The 15,462-nt window shown below is 48.1% G+C and overlaps 4 protein-coding genes across 4 annotated transcripts; 2 read left to right on the top strand and 2 right to left on the bottom strand.

The window, feature by feature from the left end:
* Positions 1–1,476: 1,476 nt before the first annotated feature.
* Positions 1,477–3,076, top strand: FIESC28_02953 (uncharacterized protein; the record flags this gene model as incomplete). The annotated part of the gene is made up of 2 exons (XM_031157102.1): positions 1,477–1,768; positions 1,902–3,076. The coding sequence occupies 2 exons, from the start codon at positions 1,477–1,479 to the stop codon at positions 3,074–3,076; spliced, it is 1,467 nt and encodes a 488-aa protein (XP_031018811.1).
* A 1,682-nt stretch (positions 3,077–4,758) lies between these two features.
* Positions 4,759–5,273, bottom strand: FIESC28_02952 (uncharacterized protein; the record flags this gene model as incomplete). Its single annotated transcript, XM_031157101.1, has 3 exons — positions 4,759–4,863; positions 5,044–5,168; positions 5,243–5,273. 3 exons carry the CDS (start codon positions 5,271–5,273, stop codon positions 4,759–4,761), a joined length of 261 nt encoding a protein of 86 aa, XP_031018810.1.
* Positions 5,274–6,320: 1,047 nt separating this feature from the next.
* On the bottom strand, positions 6,321–8,578 carry FIESC28_02951 (uncharacterized protein; the record flags this gene model as incomplete). The annotated part of the gene is made up of 5 exons (XM_031157100.1): positions 6,321–6,668; positions 6,867–6,988; positions 7,040–7,526; positions 7,713–8,203; positions 8,263–8,578. The coding sequence occupies 5 exons, from the start codon at positions 8,576–8,578 to the stop codon at positions 6,321–6,323; spliced, it is 1,764 nt and encodes a 587-aa protein (XP_031018809.1).
* Positions 8,579–10,526: 1,948 nt separating this feature from the next.
* FIESC28_02950 (uncharacterized protein) lies at positions 10,527–12,438 on the top strand (the record flags this gene model as incomplete). The annotated part of the gene is made up of 3 exons (XM_031157099.1): positions 10,527–10,842; positions 10,904–11,812; positions 12,221–12,438. The coding sequence occupies 3 exons, from the start codon at positions 10,527–10,529 to the stop codon at positions 12,436–12,438; spliced, it is 1,443 nt and encodes a 480-aa protein (XP_031018808.1).
* Between the last annotated feature and the right edge of the window lie 3,024 nt (positions 12,439–15,462).

Raw genomic sequence — 15,462 nt, 5'->3', positions numbered from 1 at the left:
CTCTTGTTAGTTGCATGACATGTTTAATTCGAGGTGTACGTATACTTATTGACTCGTTGTGTCTAGTGCCGCATAAAGTATTTTGTTTCTTATGCTTAAGCGGTCAACCATCGCGGCTAGAATTATCCATGTCTCTTCCCATTCCGCTCCCGCGGCTAAACAATCCTTATTCAATCCAAATGGGAAATAAAGCGGAATGAAGCAAAAGAGTAAGAAGAGTGAAAAAACTGTACCTGGTTCTCCACCTCGGATCTCCATCTTAGACCTGGTCCCTGCTTGGGAGAGTTAAACTCGGTTCGGTAACGCGCCCGTCAGCCTCGCAATTCGGAAGACAAGGGGTGAGCAAAGTTTTGAAACTAGGTTGGAAGGATACTAGCAGTATACATGCCTTTCTTGGACATTATCAAAAGCCAAGCATTGGAGGAGGACCACATTTTAAAAGAGGCGAACTGAAGAAAGATGCACAAGTAGATGTGAAGAAAAAGTCCCTTTAGAGATGAGACTCAGTGTAGATCATTTGTTCATGATGGATGTTCAACTACCGAGTTGATGATGACAGAGCTGATGCTAAAAGTCACTGATAGACCTGAGAGGGTCCGCCTTGAGTAAAAGATATACAGCACGTTAGCAAATAAAAAACAGATAAAAACGGCCCGGATTGTGTAGTGCATGTAGTGCATATCCCCAGTAAATGGACGGTCACACCGTGGAGGAGACACACACAATGTGCATGTACGTAAACATGGATGATGACCTTCTAGTGCGTTTCCACTCAATTCTTGTCTTGCTTGTCCCCAGCTTTTCACATCCAATTGGGGGCAGCGTACTGTCAATTCCTTCACAGAACAAAAAAGATACGATAGACCAGGGGGTGAATGGAGACTTTCTCCTCATTCACAAGGGTTATTGCTTCTGTACATAGAGTAACTGTCTTATTCCCAGTGTTGAACAAGACACAAAAGATCCACAAATGAGGAGAATCAAGTTGGGGAAAGGAATTCTTGAATGTGAATGATCATCAGACCTAAACAAACAAGAACACTACCAAGCAAGGCACCAAGTTCGCCGCCGATGTAAGAAGATGAGGGTCACCCCAGAAAAAGTACCAAGGCTGGTCAAACCCTTGGACTGTAACTCCGATGGAAAAGCACCTATCTTAGGTGGAACCCCAGGATATCCTCCGTACAGTCGTGAACAAAGCTGGAGCACAAGCACGGCCACGCCCAAGAGAGGGAAAAAAAAGGACGCGGAGCTTAATGAGGGAATTCCGTGATAGTCTAGTCCTTTTACGAAGCTCTATTGACTTATATATTTCTTCCTTTCCATCTGCTCTTACTCTTCATTGTCCTCTATCATCTCTCTTCCCTCCCACCATAACCTCTTTCTTCTAGTTTTGTGTATTGTTTCCTCAGGCGAGCAGTCTAATATACCCGTTTTTATATACACATAGAAGCAGTTGCTTCACATACACACATCATGGCTTCATACCCGCAAGACGCTCATAACGACATTTACCCTTCAGACCAGGGCAATGATTCCAGCAAGACAAACAGCAAAGAGAAGATGCCTCTCGATGCTGAGAAGGGCCACATCGATGACGTTCAGTCCGCTCACAATGTCCCTGTCGTGGAAAACGGCTTCGGTGGTGGTGAGGGCGCAAAGAACTTTCGCAACATGTCAAAATGGGACACAACTTTCGCTCTCCTTACCAATCAAGTTGGACTCGGTGTTTTGTCACTACCTAGTGTTTTAAAGACTATGGGAATTAGTAAGTTTATCCTTTAGGGAAATGGAAGCTGTCTCGGGTGTGGGTTGTGAGTCGGGCGACCGACCGCCCCAAAACCCGCGATAGCTTCACTTTTCGAATCACGATTTTGCAACACCATCGCTAACAGCTTCAGTCCCTGGTTTGATTGCCATCATCGGAATCGGAGTTTTAAGTTGGTATACCGCTTTCGTCCTGAAGCAGTTCTATGGCCGTCATTCTCATGTTTTGAACGTGGTGGACATGGCCAAGGTTGTTGGAGGACGTCCTCTTTCCATCGCCGCCGGAATTGGTCTGCTTGTTCAGGTCATCATGACAGCTGCTTCAGCTAGTGTTACTCTCTCCATTGCCTTCAACACCATTTCACGACATTCTATCTGCACTGTGGGCTACATCGGAATCGCTTGCCTCTGCTGCTGGGTCCTCTGCGCGCCACGAACCTCCAAGTTCGTCTCCCAGTCAGGTATCCCCTGCATGGTCTCCGTCATCGCCGCTTCCATCCTCGTCATGGCCTCTCTCGGAGCCAAGAATCCCACAGCTGCGCCCGCAGACTGGCACAAGGAGATCTTGGTCGTCGCCAACCCAGACTTCCGTTCCGGCCTCAACGCCTGTCTCAAGATCTGCTACGCTTACTCGGGTAACATCAACTTTGTCACTTACATGGCCGAGATGGTTGACCCCGTTCGCGACTTCGGCTTTGCTCTCGCTTGGTTGGAGTGTGTCTCCATCGGGTTCTACGTGGTTGTGGCTATTGCCATTTACTGCTTGGCTGGAGAGTACACCGTCTCGCCTGCTCTTGGCTCGGCTCCCGAGCTTATCGCCAGGATTGCCTACGGCATCGTTCTCCCTGCCATCTTCTCGACTGGTCTTGCCTTTGGCCACACTGGTATCAAATACGTGTATGTCCAGGTCATGAAGCACTTCAAGCTCCAGAGCGAGATGACTGCCAACAACGTTCGTTCTTGGTCCATCTGGATGACCATTGTGACCGTCTTCTGGGTCCTCTGCTTCATCATCTCCAACGCTATCCCCGTCTTTGACTCCATCCTGTCCATTGCCTCAGCCACTACCATTTCGTGGTTCACTTTCGGCTTCAGCGGCATCTTCTGGTTCCACATGAACTGGAACAACCTCTTCTCCAGCCCCAAGAACATTGCCCTGTTCTGCCTCAACGCATTCCTTATTGGAATCTCACTCTTCATGAACGCTGCTGGCCTGTGGTCATCAATCACTGAGCTGTTGGATCTGTTTGCCAATGCTTCCAGTTCCATCCAGGGTGTCTTCTCCTGTGGCAGCAACTCCATCTTCTGAGCAGGTCTCATCTCGTGTATAAGTCTCCAGTTATTTTTTCCGTTAGTTTAGACAGCATAGCATCAATCATTTTTCACTCTTTGTCAGAGCATTACGTTTGTCCCCTGAAATCGGCATCCTTGAATATGTGTGTCATTCGACCGAGTCCGTTAGAAAGTGTTGCATAAGAGAAATCATGATGGTCCCACGTTTGTCCAGTTGTGTTGCTGAGAAGTCGTAAATGAAGACCGGAGGCTCCGTTGTAAGTGGCCTTGGCATTGAATTCCAAGACACAAGCCTTGAGCCAAGCATTGAAAACAATGGAGATGATATCCACAGCCCGGCCGATAGGTTTCAATGCACCGGGCCGGTTTGCTTTTCGCTGGATATACCGAGCCAAACCGACCAGCAGTGGATCGACGTTGACAGAAGGTTTCCCTTTGATGGATCGTAGTGGATCTCATCTAAAGGGAAATCATGTTAAAGGTGGTTCCATTGCCAGGGTTCCTGTCGGGTGCGGGTGGCTTTTTTCAGCGCATGTGGGACCTTGCATAGCGCACAACTTTGCCTGAACCGCCTGCATGCGGCTCTTTTCAGCGCCTCTGAGGCTGTGAGCTGTGACTGTGGCCAAAAACTGCGTGGCTCCCGGGCTTGCACCGACTGGTCGTGGTCTGACTCGTTGGAGCTGAGACCATGTCGCTCACAATAAGGATCCACGACTCGCAGTCAACTGCCCTATCGCATCCGAGATTGAGGTTGTCTCATCAGGATTGAGCCGATAAAATCCGATGTTCATTTCTGATCATCAGTTTCATCATGACTGCGCCATCAAGTGACTGACTGAGGTCAAGTGACTGAGCCACCAGCAGAGGTCGTCGATAGCAGCCATATCTTATCGTGACACTTTCGTAGTCATTGTCGAGGCTGAGGCTGTCGATCAACCAGTGCAATCGATAAGACCTTGGCGATAAAAGAAATCTTGGTGTTGAGGCTCTGCGGAAGCCAACTGCCGATGAGACGATCGTCGTCTTGAAGAACAAAAAAGGTTGATAGTGATACACAAGATGAATGATTGAAGTAGGTGTAAAAACACCACGATTCAACTCGCCTGGCACCTTTCCATCTCAGATTCGCAACCTCTCGGTGGCTCACGGGCTCAATATATAATTTTCTCCTGAGAGCCCGCACAACACCATGTCGGCGTATTTCTTCTTGAGCCGGCCCAGACAGGGTACTGTCCGCCACGATGACCACGCCAAAACCCGTCTGCTTGCAACATTACAGCTCTTTCTCATGTTCCTTTCACCATCCAACTTGCCAGTCCCACTTGTTACGTCCCCGGTGAGCCCACTCTTTTCCGGTCCATTCCATCCCAAAGGGCCTGTGGTTGGCCTTTTCTCTTATGCCGCTGGAGTGCGCGGCTCAAACATCTCATGAGGCTCTGCCCAAAACTCGTCGCATGCCTATTTCCATTAGCCCATCGATTGTATCAAACCCAGTCGTTGACGCCATAGTAGGCTCCGCCATCATTTCACTTTGTCGTCTTTCTTGTTCGTTTTGCGTCTTGAATCGTTTCATTTGTGTGGAATGCCTCTTTCTATTCCGGTTTTCTCATCAAACGCATTGGCTTGTTTGTAAAATGTACAGTTCCGGCCCGGCCCTATACCCGGGATTTGTCAAGAAATTCGGTCTTTTCTCTTCCTCTAGTTGCTTCGTGCACCGCCCTTCGACTCCCTCAACTCGTCCATCTTGGCGACTCGCTTCTTGAACTCGACGTATTGGCACTTCTCGTAGCTGTGTCGCTCATCCTAGTCAAACCCCTATGTGTAAGCATGTTGTCTTATTGATTGATATCTCGGCAAAGATCGGCTTTTGAATTTGGGTTGTAGCTGGACTGAGCTCGGCTGGCCTGGGCTGAGCACGTTCGGTGTAGCTACGGTGGACTTGGACCTGCCGTGCCTCGCTCTAGAAAATGATAGATGACTTACGGAGCACTTCCAAGGGGCGTACCACGTATCCCGACGGCACTTGTTGAGAGGGATCAGAAGGTGCGCGCAGCTGTCTCGGTAGGCCAGAGGGAGTTTGGCATCGCGCATCTCCTCGCGGGTCGCTTCTACTCATGAAGTCAGCGGTCGAGGTTCGGGTGAAAAATATGTGCTGGATATCAATTCGTCGGTCGGTACGTACGCCGCGGCTCGGTGATTGCGTCGGAACCCATTGTTGCTGATTCAATTGAGCTTCGTGATGTGAGGTTGTCGTAGATTAGCAGAGCTGTCGTGAGATGCTCCTCGGTTCAAGGTCGGATCCTGGTTCGTGCCGGAAATACAAGGCACCCACCAATTTTTGGCCAATGAATGTCGACGAATTACCACGCCGACTTTACATCACCAAATGCCTTTCGAATGATCATTTTCCGTTCAGTAATATTTCTTTGATGGACATGCTATATTTTTTGCATCTCCATCATCTAGAGCTCTTCTTTTGCGCCATCATGGCTGAGGGTGATCGCAACTTCAGTGTCGAGATGACAGCGGGCATCAGGTGGGGCCGGGCCACTGCCGGCTCTGGGCTCACCTACACACCTAGGTGAGGGCTCATGAATGATGCAACTGGGAAACAATATCTTTCAAAACTCTGTGTTCTTCTCTATCTTGCACTCATGACCCTGCAATATGCACCCTCGTTTACGTCAAATCTCCCTCGGCTTAAAACGCTTAACCCGTTACAACATCATTTGATCCAGGACTGGGCTCGCAGCTTATGCCGTATCTTACCAGAATTCAGCACAACACCATTTCGAGATTTGAGGCCGCCATCAGCTGAAGCGCTTCCCATCGGCACCATCTGTCTCAAACGACGGGCACACATCGCCTTCATTGCTTAGGCCTTCTTCAGCCGCTTCATTTCTTTGTCTTGAAGACCTAGAGCATCAGAACATAGCGAATTCGAGCAAGGATTAGCAATGCCATCGCAATCCTATGCCGAGATGGTCGTGAATGTGATGTGTCGGTGCTGACAAGGGGCAGCGAAAGTTTAAGGCCTAACTTGGGGTGACAGAACAAACGATGGTCCCAGTTGGTATGGGATGGCTGGATTATTTGGGCTTATGGGTTGAGAGAGTGCCCAAGAGCTATGTCCTATGCCGACAAAGGCCGACTCTCGAATTACAACCTCATTCCAATACGGAAACTCCCTGGATCTAAATACCGGAAGATTCCAGATGCTACAGCGTTAACTGCGCCGAGGACGACGTCGTCACCAGCTCTCAGGTCCAATGATGCCATGCCAGACCCTCCCGATACTCATATCCAACTTGCGGCCCTTCAGCTTCAACCAAATACCCAGCTTCACAACGATCGAACCGAACCTTTACCTGGTCACCATAGAAAACGTCGAATTTCCCCGAAAGAGCATCTTTCAAACTTGTCACGTCACCTTCAGGATGGAGAACTTTCCATGGTTCGATGCATGTTTCGCCTTTGCAGGACTTTAGGACGAGCATTAATGCATCGAGACGGTTGACGACTTGCTGGACTGTGGTTCCTAAGAAAGTCTTGCTTGCAGTCGTGGTGTTATTCAAGGGGTAAATGTTGTTCAATTGGCCTGGGTCGGTCTTCAAAAGAGGTAAGTATTGGTCTAGTAAACGGTTATGTAGGTGTCAGAAGAATTGTCCTCTAAAGCTCGGGACGCCAGAATCAAGTAACCTAAATGATAGTCTAAGCTAGCATTAGGTAACTCGATCCTTTCGTCTCTTATGCTCTCAGAGGCTAATTCTTCTGACACCCAGAGGACGGGGTCACGAGAAACTTACTCTGACATCGTAGAGCTCGTGTTCGTTGTTACACCAGGCCGAGTAGTAAAAGTCGTAGTCCTCGTGCACTATCCTCAAGCCCTTGTACGTGTTGTTGGGCATTATGGCTTGGCCCTTTCCATCTAAACAAGTCGAGTCAGTAAATCCACTGAAACTCGGGGCCATCCACATACCAAAGCCACCGATTTCGCCTTCAGCGATAGCAATACCCCAGTACTCAACAGCAACATGCTCATGACGCTTCACCTCCTGGTCAGCTGAGACAGGAATAGGAGTGCCGTCAAAGTCCTCTCTCAAGGACACACCTGCAAGCTTGAGCAGGGTGGGAGCAAGGTCGATGTGCGTCGTCACAGCCTTCTCAACTTGCCCAGCAACAACACCCGGTCCTCTGATGAAAAGGGGCACGCGAATATCCTCTTCGAATCCACACTCTTTGCCAGGAGGGAGTCGGTGCTGACCTAGGTGGAAGCCGTTGTCAGAGCTGTAGATGATGTAAGTCTCATTGATGAGGCCAGCGTCTTCCAGCTGCTTCGTGACTTGCTCCACAAGCTCATCAACGCTTTGGAGAGATTGGAGTCGTGCTCGATGGTAATCATCGATATACGCTACAGCTGAGTCGTTGAGTTGCTTGAGTTTGCGAATCCAACTTACTCCGCTGGGCTGTTGTTTATTAGCTATGACTTTACACAGGAGTAGAACAGAAGCGACGTCTAAGGCTTAGAATACCAAACAAAGTCGCCTGAATGCTAGTCTTAGCTAGCATAAAGTGACCAGAGTATTTCGTCTCTTATGTTTTCGGTAGCCAATTCTTCTGACACTCTGACAATATAAATAGACAATACTTACAGAATCTGGGTTAAAGTTGTCTGTTCTTGGAACCTTGACCCCTTCAAAGAGATGTGCATGTCTCTCAACAGGAATAGGTATCGTCATAGAAGTCGCAGCCTCCCGATCCGAGTCAATATTCGAGTGCGGCGCAATGGGGGCGAGGGCAACAAAGAAAGGGTTCTTTGAGTCAATCGCATCCTTCAAGAGCTCTTGCGCATGTTGAGCAATCAAATCTGAAGTATGTTCTCCTTTGTGATGTATCGGTGCGTCCTGGTTACGCTGGTAAATCGGGTTCAAGTAGTCATATGTCCCCGGGTCGAGGAGGAAGTTGGTTCCTGTCCACCCTGCAGGATAAGGCGAGTTATAGTTGTTGATAGTGTGAGAATTGAATAGTTTTCCTGTATAGTATGTGTTATATCCGGCTTCACTTAGCCAGACTGGTAGATAATTCTCGTTAAGGCCCTGTGAGATGAACTTGGGGTAGCCACCTTTCTGGTCAGCACGACTTCCTACGACAACTGCGTTATTTACTTACCATACGGCGGAGAAACGTCCGTTACGTTAGTACTGTGTGGCTGCTTTCCTGTCCAAAGTGCAACACGGGCTGGGCAGCAGATTGCTGTGGTGGTGAAGTGGTTGACGAAAGATATACCCTTGTCAACGATATGCTCCTTCAGCTTCGGCATGTATGAGACTGAGTCCAAAACAGAGTCTTGGTCATCAGTAAGAATGAAGACAATGTTCTTCTTGTCTCCATTGGTTGCATTTGGCCGAAGTTGAGGGATTTCATCTTTGGGTGATAAGGCGGCTTGACTACTCCCAGCCGCAATAGCAGACAGTGAACTTGTCAATAGTATATGTTTGATCCAGGCTGAAGATCGCATCTTGAGGAGTTATCAATTGTGTAATCGCTTCGATCTAATGGCATTGTTCCTACAGCAGTCACTCTACTGTCTTCTTTATATACAACTTTCTATCACCCAACTAGCTATCTCTGCCCGAGGAAGATGTTACTTTGAAGCTTCATCATTAATGCTGTATATGGTGTAGTATCAGATCGCCATGGCGTCAACGTTAGTGTATGTGCGTATCCTTCACACAATCACTAACATTTGGGTTCCCCGCCATTTCCGGATCCGAGGACGCTAATGCCATTGAACGGAGTATCAATCGGCAATTGTATCATTCTTCCTTGCGTATACGCCATTCTTTCAACTGTTGCGAATGATTTCTACTCATGTCAAGTGAGATAAGGCCGCGGTATACCCTGGTATGGCTTATCCGGGCTGGACGTAGCATTTTGAGCTCGTTGCAATGGATAATCCGACCGGACGCAGATGCGTCTTTTGTCATTTGTCTTGCTTTAAACGGTATGCTTAATATGAAAGAGTATATATTCGTCTAACTTCTTCTTGGATAAGTACTTCTCAGTGCCTATCACGTCTTCATGGGTACGAAAACGCTGAGTGTCAATCGACCTGGACGGTGCAGCCGAGTCTTGAGAGAGTCCCAAGATGGACACTTCCAAAAACTGCCTCCTGCCCTCATCTCGAACAAGAATTATATCTTCCTTCACTATCTAATTCTGGAAGTTAGCAGCCATGTCTTGGTAAATAGCCGACCAGAACCTGAGCGCAATGTAATACAGTCGATGAATAGCAGCAGGGCTGTGAGACGTCTTACAGTAGCCACGAGTAAAAGTAACGAGAGACAGTAACAATAACGATACTGTTCCCAGGCAAGGCTCGAGTTACGACTGGACGCCACCTGTCAATGTCTCGCCTGTTTGGTCATTGGCTGGGGGCCTTACCTCTACAGAGCAATAGAGGCAGTGGCTGGACGGAATCGAATGGATCCTTGTTTTGATGGGCAGGGTTATAGAGATAGGATGAGATCGGATATAGCCGATCTAGGGATCGGGTCAGAAAGGACCCTTAGTACAGGGCATCACGATTGCGGAAATGGTATGATGTGATGTGATTGCTGCAAGCAAGCGATACTGATAGTTTAGGTAGGGATTCATTTCAGCACAAACACCAATAAGAGGAACTCTTCATCTCAAAGTCTCATCTCCATCCTGTCATTATCATTAATTACTCGCCTCACCAAGACAATCCATTAATGCCACCACCACAAGACCTGCAGCTCGCCGACTATCTTCCAATGGAAAGAAGTCATATATCACTTTTCAGCCCTCCTGTCCGAAACTACGGTGAGCGGAAAAATGAAGAACCCTCGAAATAATAGGGCTAGCAAAAGTAGGTTGGGAAGATGTGACTTGTGTCGCACGACATGAGTAATCCTCGAGGTCTGTTGGATGTACAAGGCGTGCTGTTGTGATACGTTGGAAAAGAAGGGAAATGTGACGAGACGCCACCGCTTCTTGAGGTTTGAAGAGATGAATTGATAGATCTGAATACATTGGAGTGTTCTATTGACTTGGAGGCTGTGTTGAGGCGTAACTTGTCTATTGAACTTGTAAGCGAATTGAGATTGAGTATTGAACACAGTAACTCATCCCAACTTCTCTCCTTCTATTCTCAGCAAGGTCATCACAGATCCATGAGATCGGATTAACAACCCCTGACAACGTCTCACGACGAGGGTACCGACATCATCGGAACCGCCTCACTGGCAAGATACAGGAGACGAGATGCAGCACGACACGCTCCTTAGGCGAGTTGATGCATCAAGGGCTTTTTTTGTTTTTCTCCCTCTAGTTTTCCAGCGGTTTACTGTGCCACACTGCAGTCCACCTTTCTATAAACCACCCCATGTCTTGAGCCCGACCTCTCACTTTTATCCTTTTGAATGTAATGTGAAAAGAAGAACATGGCAGAGACGGTGATCCGAAAAGCTTGCGATCGCTGTCACGCTCAGAAACTCAGCTGCAAACGATACAACGACGAAGCCTGCGAGCGCTGTGTCAGGCTCAAGACCGAGTGCAAATCGAGTCCTTCGTTGCGATATAGGAAGAATCAGCAGCAACTGATAGAGAGTCAGCAACAGGGTCTGGGCAACGTCAATTCTGGGAATAACAGTAACAGTGTTGGAAACTCTTCATTGTCGACTTCAACTGGACGCCGCTCTCCGAAACGACGACGGACCGACAGTCAGGACGATCCGAGTCTTGTCTCACCCGACACGGGTAGGTGCCCTCTCTATTTCTCTCTTCAGTCCCTGTCTTGGATCCAACCGACTCAATCAAGAAGCAGTGCCAATAGTACCCCATACAGACAGCCTGACGTCTAAGAGTCATGTCCCTGTCTCACCTGATCCCGTCGATACCAATACCGACTTTGCCTTCACTTTCGACCAACAGCTTGCTTTCTATACAAACAATCCTCAGTATTTATCTCATCCCGAGTTCCCTCCTCCTCCTCCTCCTGTCTATTGGGATCCTTCATCAACTACTTCTACCCTCTATCATCAACCTGAAGAAGTAGGTTCTTATCAAGTTGCACCAGAGGGTGACCAGTCTGTGCCCCTGACCAGTGCAGGTCAAAGTTGTGCACCTGAACACAGCATCTCCTCTGACAAGCGCGCGTCACAGCCTCAGCGACGCAAGCAAAGGTCTAGACCGAGGCAGATCACTCTCCGACACGACGCTGACCTCTCGCCGCTGCAGCAGCCCGAGGCTCCCCCGATTCACTGGATGGCGCAGTTGTCCGACATCAACGCCAGGCTCCTGGACCTCGCGTCCGCTTTACCTTCTCCTCAGAACGGGCCCTTCTTGGGACGTCCTGTTGATGAGAGGTTCAGGAGTCAGGGGTTTCCCATCGAGGATATGTTCAAGCTTACGCGACGAGTCGCTGATATCCTCGAGAGACCTCCGTCTACCAACGAGGGTAACAAGATGCATCACTCCACCATCGATGGAAGTGATCCTGGCAACGCCATGCTCATATTATCAACATACGTTCGCCTCTTGGACATGTATCAACGAGTGTTTACCCTCGTGCACACCGAACTTTTATCCCAAACCAACTCAACCACAACGTTCAGTTTCTGGAAACTGCCCGCCGTGACGGTCGGTTCGTTCGCCGTCGAGTCATCCCCCTATCTGCAGATGTCTCTCACGATCCAACTGGCAGAAGAGTTTTTATCTCGTCTGCGAGGTTCGACGGCGCGGTGGTCAGGGGTTGGGAACGCGGCATCGTCTATGTTCTCGGGGGTTGTGGATGTTTCTTTTCAGGCTTTTCGGGATCGGGAGGAGGCGCTGGCGAAGCATTTGGTGGAATTGAGGAGTGAAATAGAACCTTTGATAGATTCGTGAGTGTGTGTGTTGTTCTTGGGGGGAGTTCTGGATGAGTGTACGGGCTGTGTACGGGTAGAGGGATAGTATAGGGGCTTCACTTGTTGAACAGAAGCAAGGGAGACTCAAGAAGCAATTCATTAATACTTACCTGCGTTTACTCAACAACTTCCACCTAATATCGAGCAGTGTTCATGTTTCTAAGAGGTGCTTCAATCCCCCAACAGAACACCAGCCATACCCAACCTCAAACTCTACAATTCTTACGCAGTCCCGGACTCTACAGATACGTTCAGGGGCATTAACTCAAACTACACATGCGATTCCCCAAACTCCCATCGTTCCGATGGTAATCTCTTTACTCCCGTCTACAAATTCCATTATTCTCTCCCAAGTGGCAAACTCTTCATCGTGAGAGCCCAGTTGATGCCCAACGGACCCAGAGATCTGGAACCGACGAGTATCAGCTCTTCCAAGACAGGAATGTGATCCTCAGGGACCGAGTTACCAATTCTAAATCTTCCTCTAGGTTCTCTGGGTTCTTTCCCACGCCCACATCTCGTTTACTTGCCCAGCCACTATCTGTTCCCGTAACATCCGTCTCTGTTCGCCGGCATTCCCTCGGGAGATGTGAAGATGAGAGAAGAGACAACAAGTCCAACCTCGCCAATATACACTCCCTGCCTCCTTCCATCCAATATATTGCCTACATCTCCAGCGAATACCTGGGGTTATCTATCGTACACCTTACCGTCTATGGCGTATTAAAGTTCTCGGCAGGTTACTGTACCCTTCCTAGTAACGCCACGTTTGAAGCTGATGGGCATACATCTTGGTCTTGAGGAGAAGCAAAAACAAAACAGACGCCCGCTAGGGGAAGCTTTACGATGCATCCGCCGTCCTTCGGAGAGGAGCTCCTCGGTGGTTGATTGGCAAGTCGGACTCAGACAGCCGTTTGATGAGAGGCCCACGCATATGCCGATACTACGTCCCAATCCGAAGCACCTATCGCTAGTAATTCTTTCCCCTGCAAACTCAGTTTGAGAGGAGGCCTGCAGGTGTAATTGGGGGTGGTGCGCCTTTAGTTAGAGTTTGGACCTTTTCCTTTCTTTCCCCTCCCCCCCCGTATCCTCTATTGTAAGACAGACTCGATGTCTAACTCGACGGCAATATCTCATTATGATAAACCATTTTCAGTTGAAGCAAGAAATCAAGTCAAGTTAATTCACGCTGCTGTCGAGGTTTGATCGTCCTGATATACAACAGGGTTGTGCTGAGCAGGGGTATCATTACGAACTGCTGTGCCTCAGAAGCTCTACAAATAGTTCAGCAAAGCTCACTATAGTTACGTAGGCACGCTTTGACTATATGATCTGTCGACGGTGGTTAGTAGGATCGACTCACCTACGATTCATTTAATACGCAAAATGTTTCTTTCTGATAAGCTGTCGTATCGTGATTCTGTAAGTCGTGCATATATGCATCTAAGAAAGAGTGCCCACGGGCCGCTCGCTTTCTGGGTAGCGGAATATGATAAGTGATAGTGTTTGAATCATGATGGCTTCACCTGAGCTACCAATCGTATCTCCACATGCAATCATGGTCACGGGAATGGACAGTATCAGTGTACATCATCAGTGTATCTTTCGCTAAACGAATTGCCAAGTAAAGGCTGGTTCTTCTAGAAATACAAGGATGGTCTCATAATTCGGGAGCTTGGCAGACTCCGAGACCGAAGTAAAAAGAGCCACTATTCCCAATCTAACGCAAAGAGCTAGTTACCGATGAAACATAAACCATAACTTCTGGGTATTTACAGTACGTGATATTATGGACTTCTTTTGAGATTCAATGAATTAAATGCAGTAAATTAAGCTTTCTCCAACCGTTTGGTACAGTCGTGGAGCCCTGTACAGTATCCGTACCTGGATGAGATGAACTAAACTAATCCGTTGCCTCGGGATGTCCAAAAGTGGATATTTCCCATCGAGAATTGATGAAGATCTTGATGCCCAACTCTCGATTCTTCTCCTCTTCTGCCCAAATCTTCATCTCAAACAGATCTTTAACCCTTACAAACTGGTTGGACCCTTATTTTTCGGCATTTGATATGCCGCAAGGGGGAATGATCAGTGTACTTTGCCATCCAATCTTCTCCCTCTTCCAAGAATCATAGCCCCTTGTCAGGCACAGATAGAAATGAAGATCAAGACATGGGAACTTTGTCTCACAGGGAGAGAATGATGCTTGCCAGATACACACCCCCGCGATAGCAACAGCAACAGCAACAGTAACAGTAACAGTAACAGTAACAGTAACATGTCCGTGCAATGCTTTCCCTTTCATGCATCACGGTAATATCACTTTATTGTTATAAGAGATAAACTTATCGAGTAGCTTAGCTTTTCTAAAACTTGCCTAGAACGGCACATCACATCTCGCCAATTTCCCAACGGGCTGGTTCTTACCAGACCAGGGACATTATTGTCTTGGCTGGGGGTGAAGACGGTCATGTTCCTTGATCCACGATAGGTCAACCTGTACGGATAACTGTATCCATGAGTTCACAGACATCTTGACTGAGACAGCATTTTCTTTCTGATGTGCATGTCTACCGAGGGAGATATAATCGTGCGAGTCTTGGAATAACTGGGACTCTATCTTGGAATAAATGGACACTACCCTGAAACAGTCTCGGTACCTTGACCCTCTTGCAAGATCATGGGCTTGTCTAGTACTCGTGATGTGGACGATTAGCGTGACAGCCCTGGAAGAGTCATAGCTACATTATACTTTACCATACGGGTTTAATTACCTTGATGTCTAGAGCGGCACGCCCATGACCGCCGTGGGTTGCTGTGCTAATGCTCATACCTTGTTACACCATCGCCAGGTCGATCATAAAGGCTGGGCGTGGTAAATGGTCTGGCTTGGCTTTCGTGTGATCCTGATAAAGGCATATCATGTCCCTTCGCCTATCCATTAGTCCAGGCAACACCATGAGAATTCTACCTTGTCTTGTGTAGGGTATGGTTCCTACGGTTCCGACTCCGGTCCCGACATATAGTCTGTCTGGAGAAGTATTAACTCACGCCGAATACGATAATATGATAGTGATCACATGAAACAAACTCGAAGCAGGAATTATGCGGTTCTCACGATCAAGTGACGACAATTCAAAAGAGTGTAAACCCCCATTGCAATGTTATCATCATGGTTTCTTAGCATGAGCAGTCAGGTAAAATTGACGCACCCAGTAGTTAAACCGGTGAACTAGTGAAGGACTGTTCCGTTCCGCACGATAGCTTCCGTTCTCAAAGCGGTAGCGTTCCGCTAATGGAAGCGAAGGAGGAATAGCAGAGTCTTTCCTTGCTCAAATTTTATGTTATGGTTGCCAAGTCTGGGGTCATGCCTTGCATCCCATACCTGTCGTAACATTCCTACCATTCACAAGATCACAAAGGGTTGAGGCAAATACTTGTCTCCCTACCCTTTGCCAGACCGATAATATCT

Source organism: Fusarium coffeatum (genome assembly GCF_003316985.1).
Source record: "Fusarium coffeatum strain FIESC_28 chromosome Unknown BRIP53273_contig_63, whole genome shotgun sequence".
NCBI classification, from domain to species: domain Eukaryota; kingdom Fungi; phylum Ascomycota; class Sordariomycetes; order Hypocreales; family Nectriaceae; genus Fusarium; species Fusarium coffeatum.
This window is presented reverse-complemented; position numbering and strand designations above follow the sequence as displayed.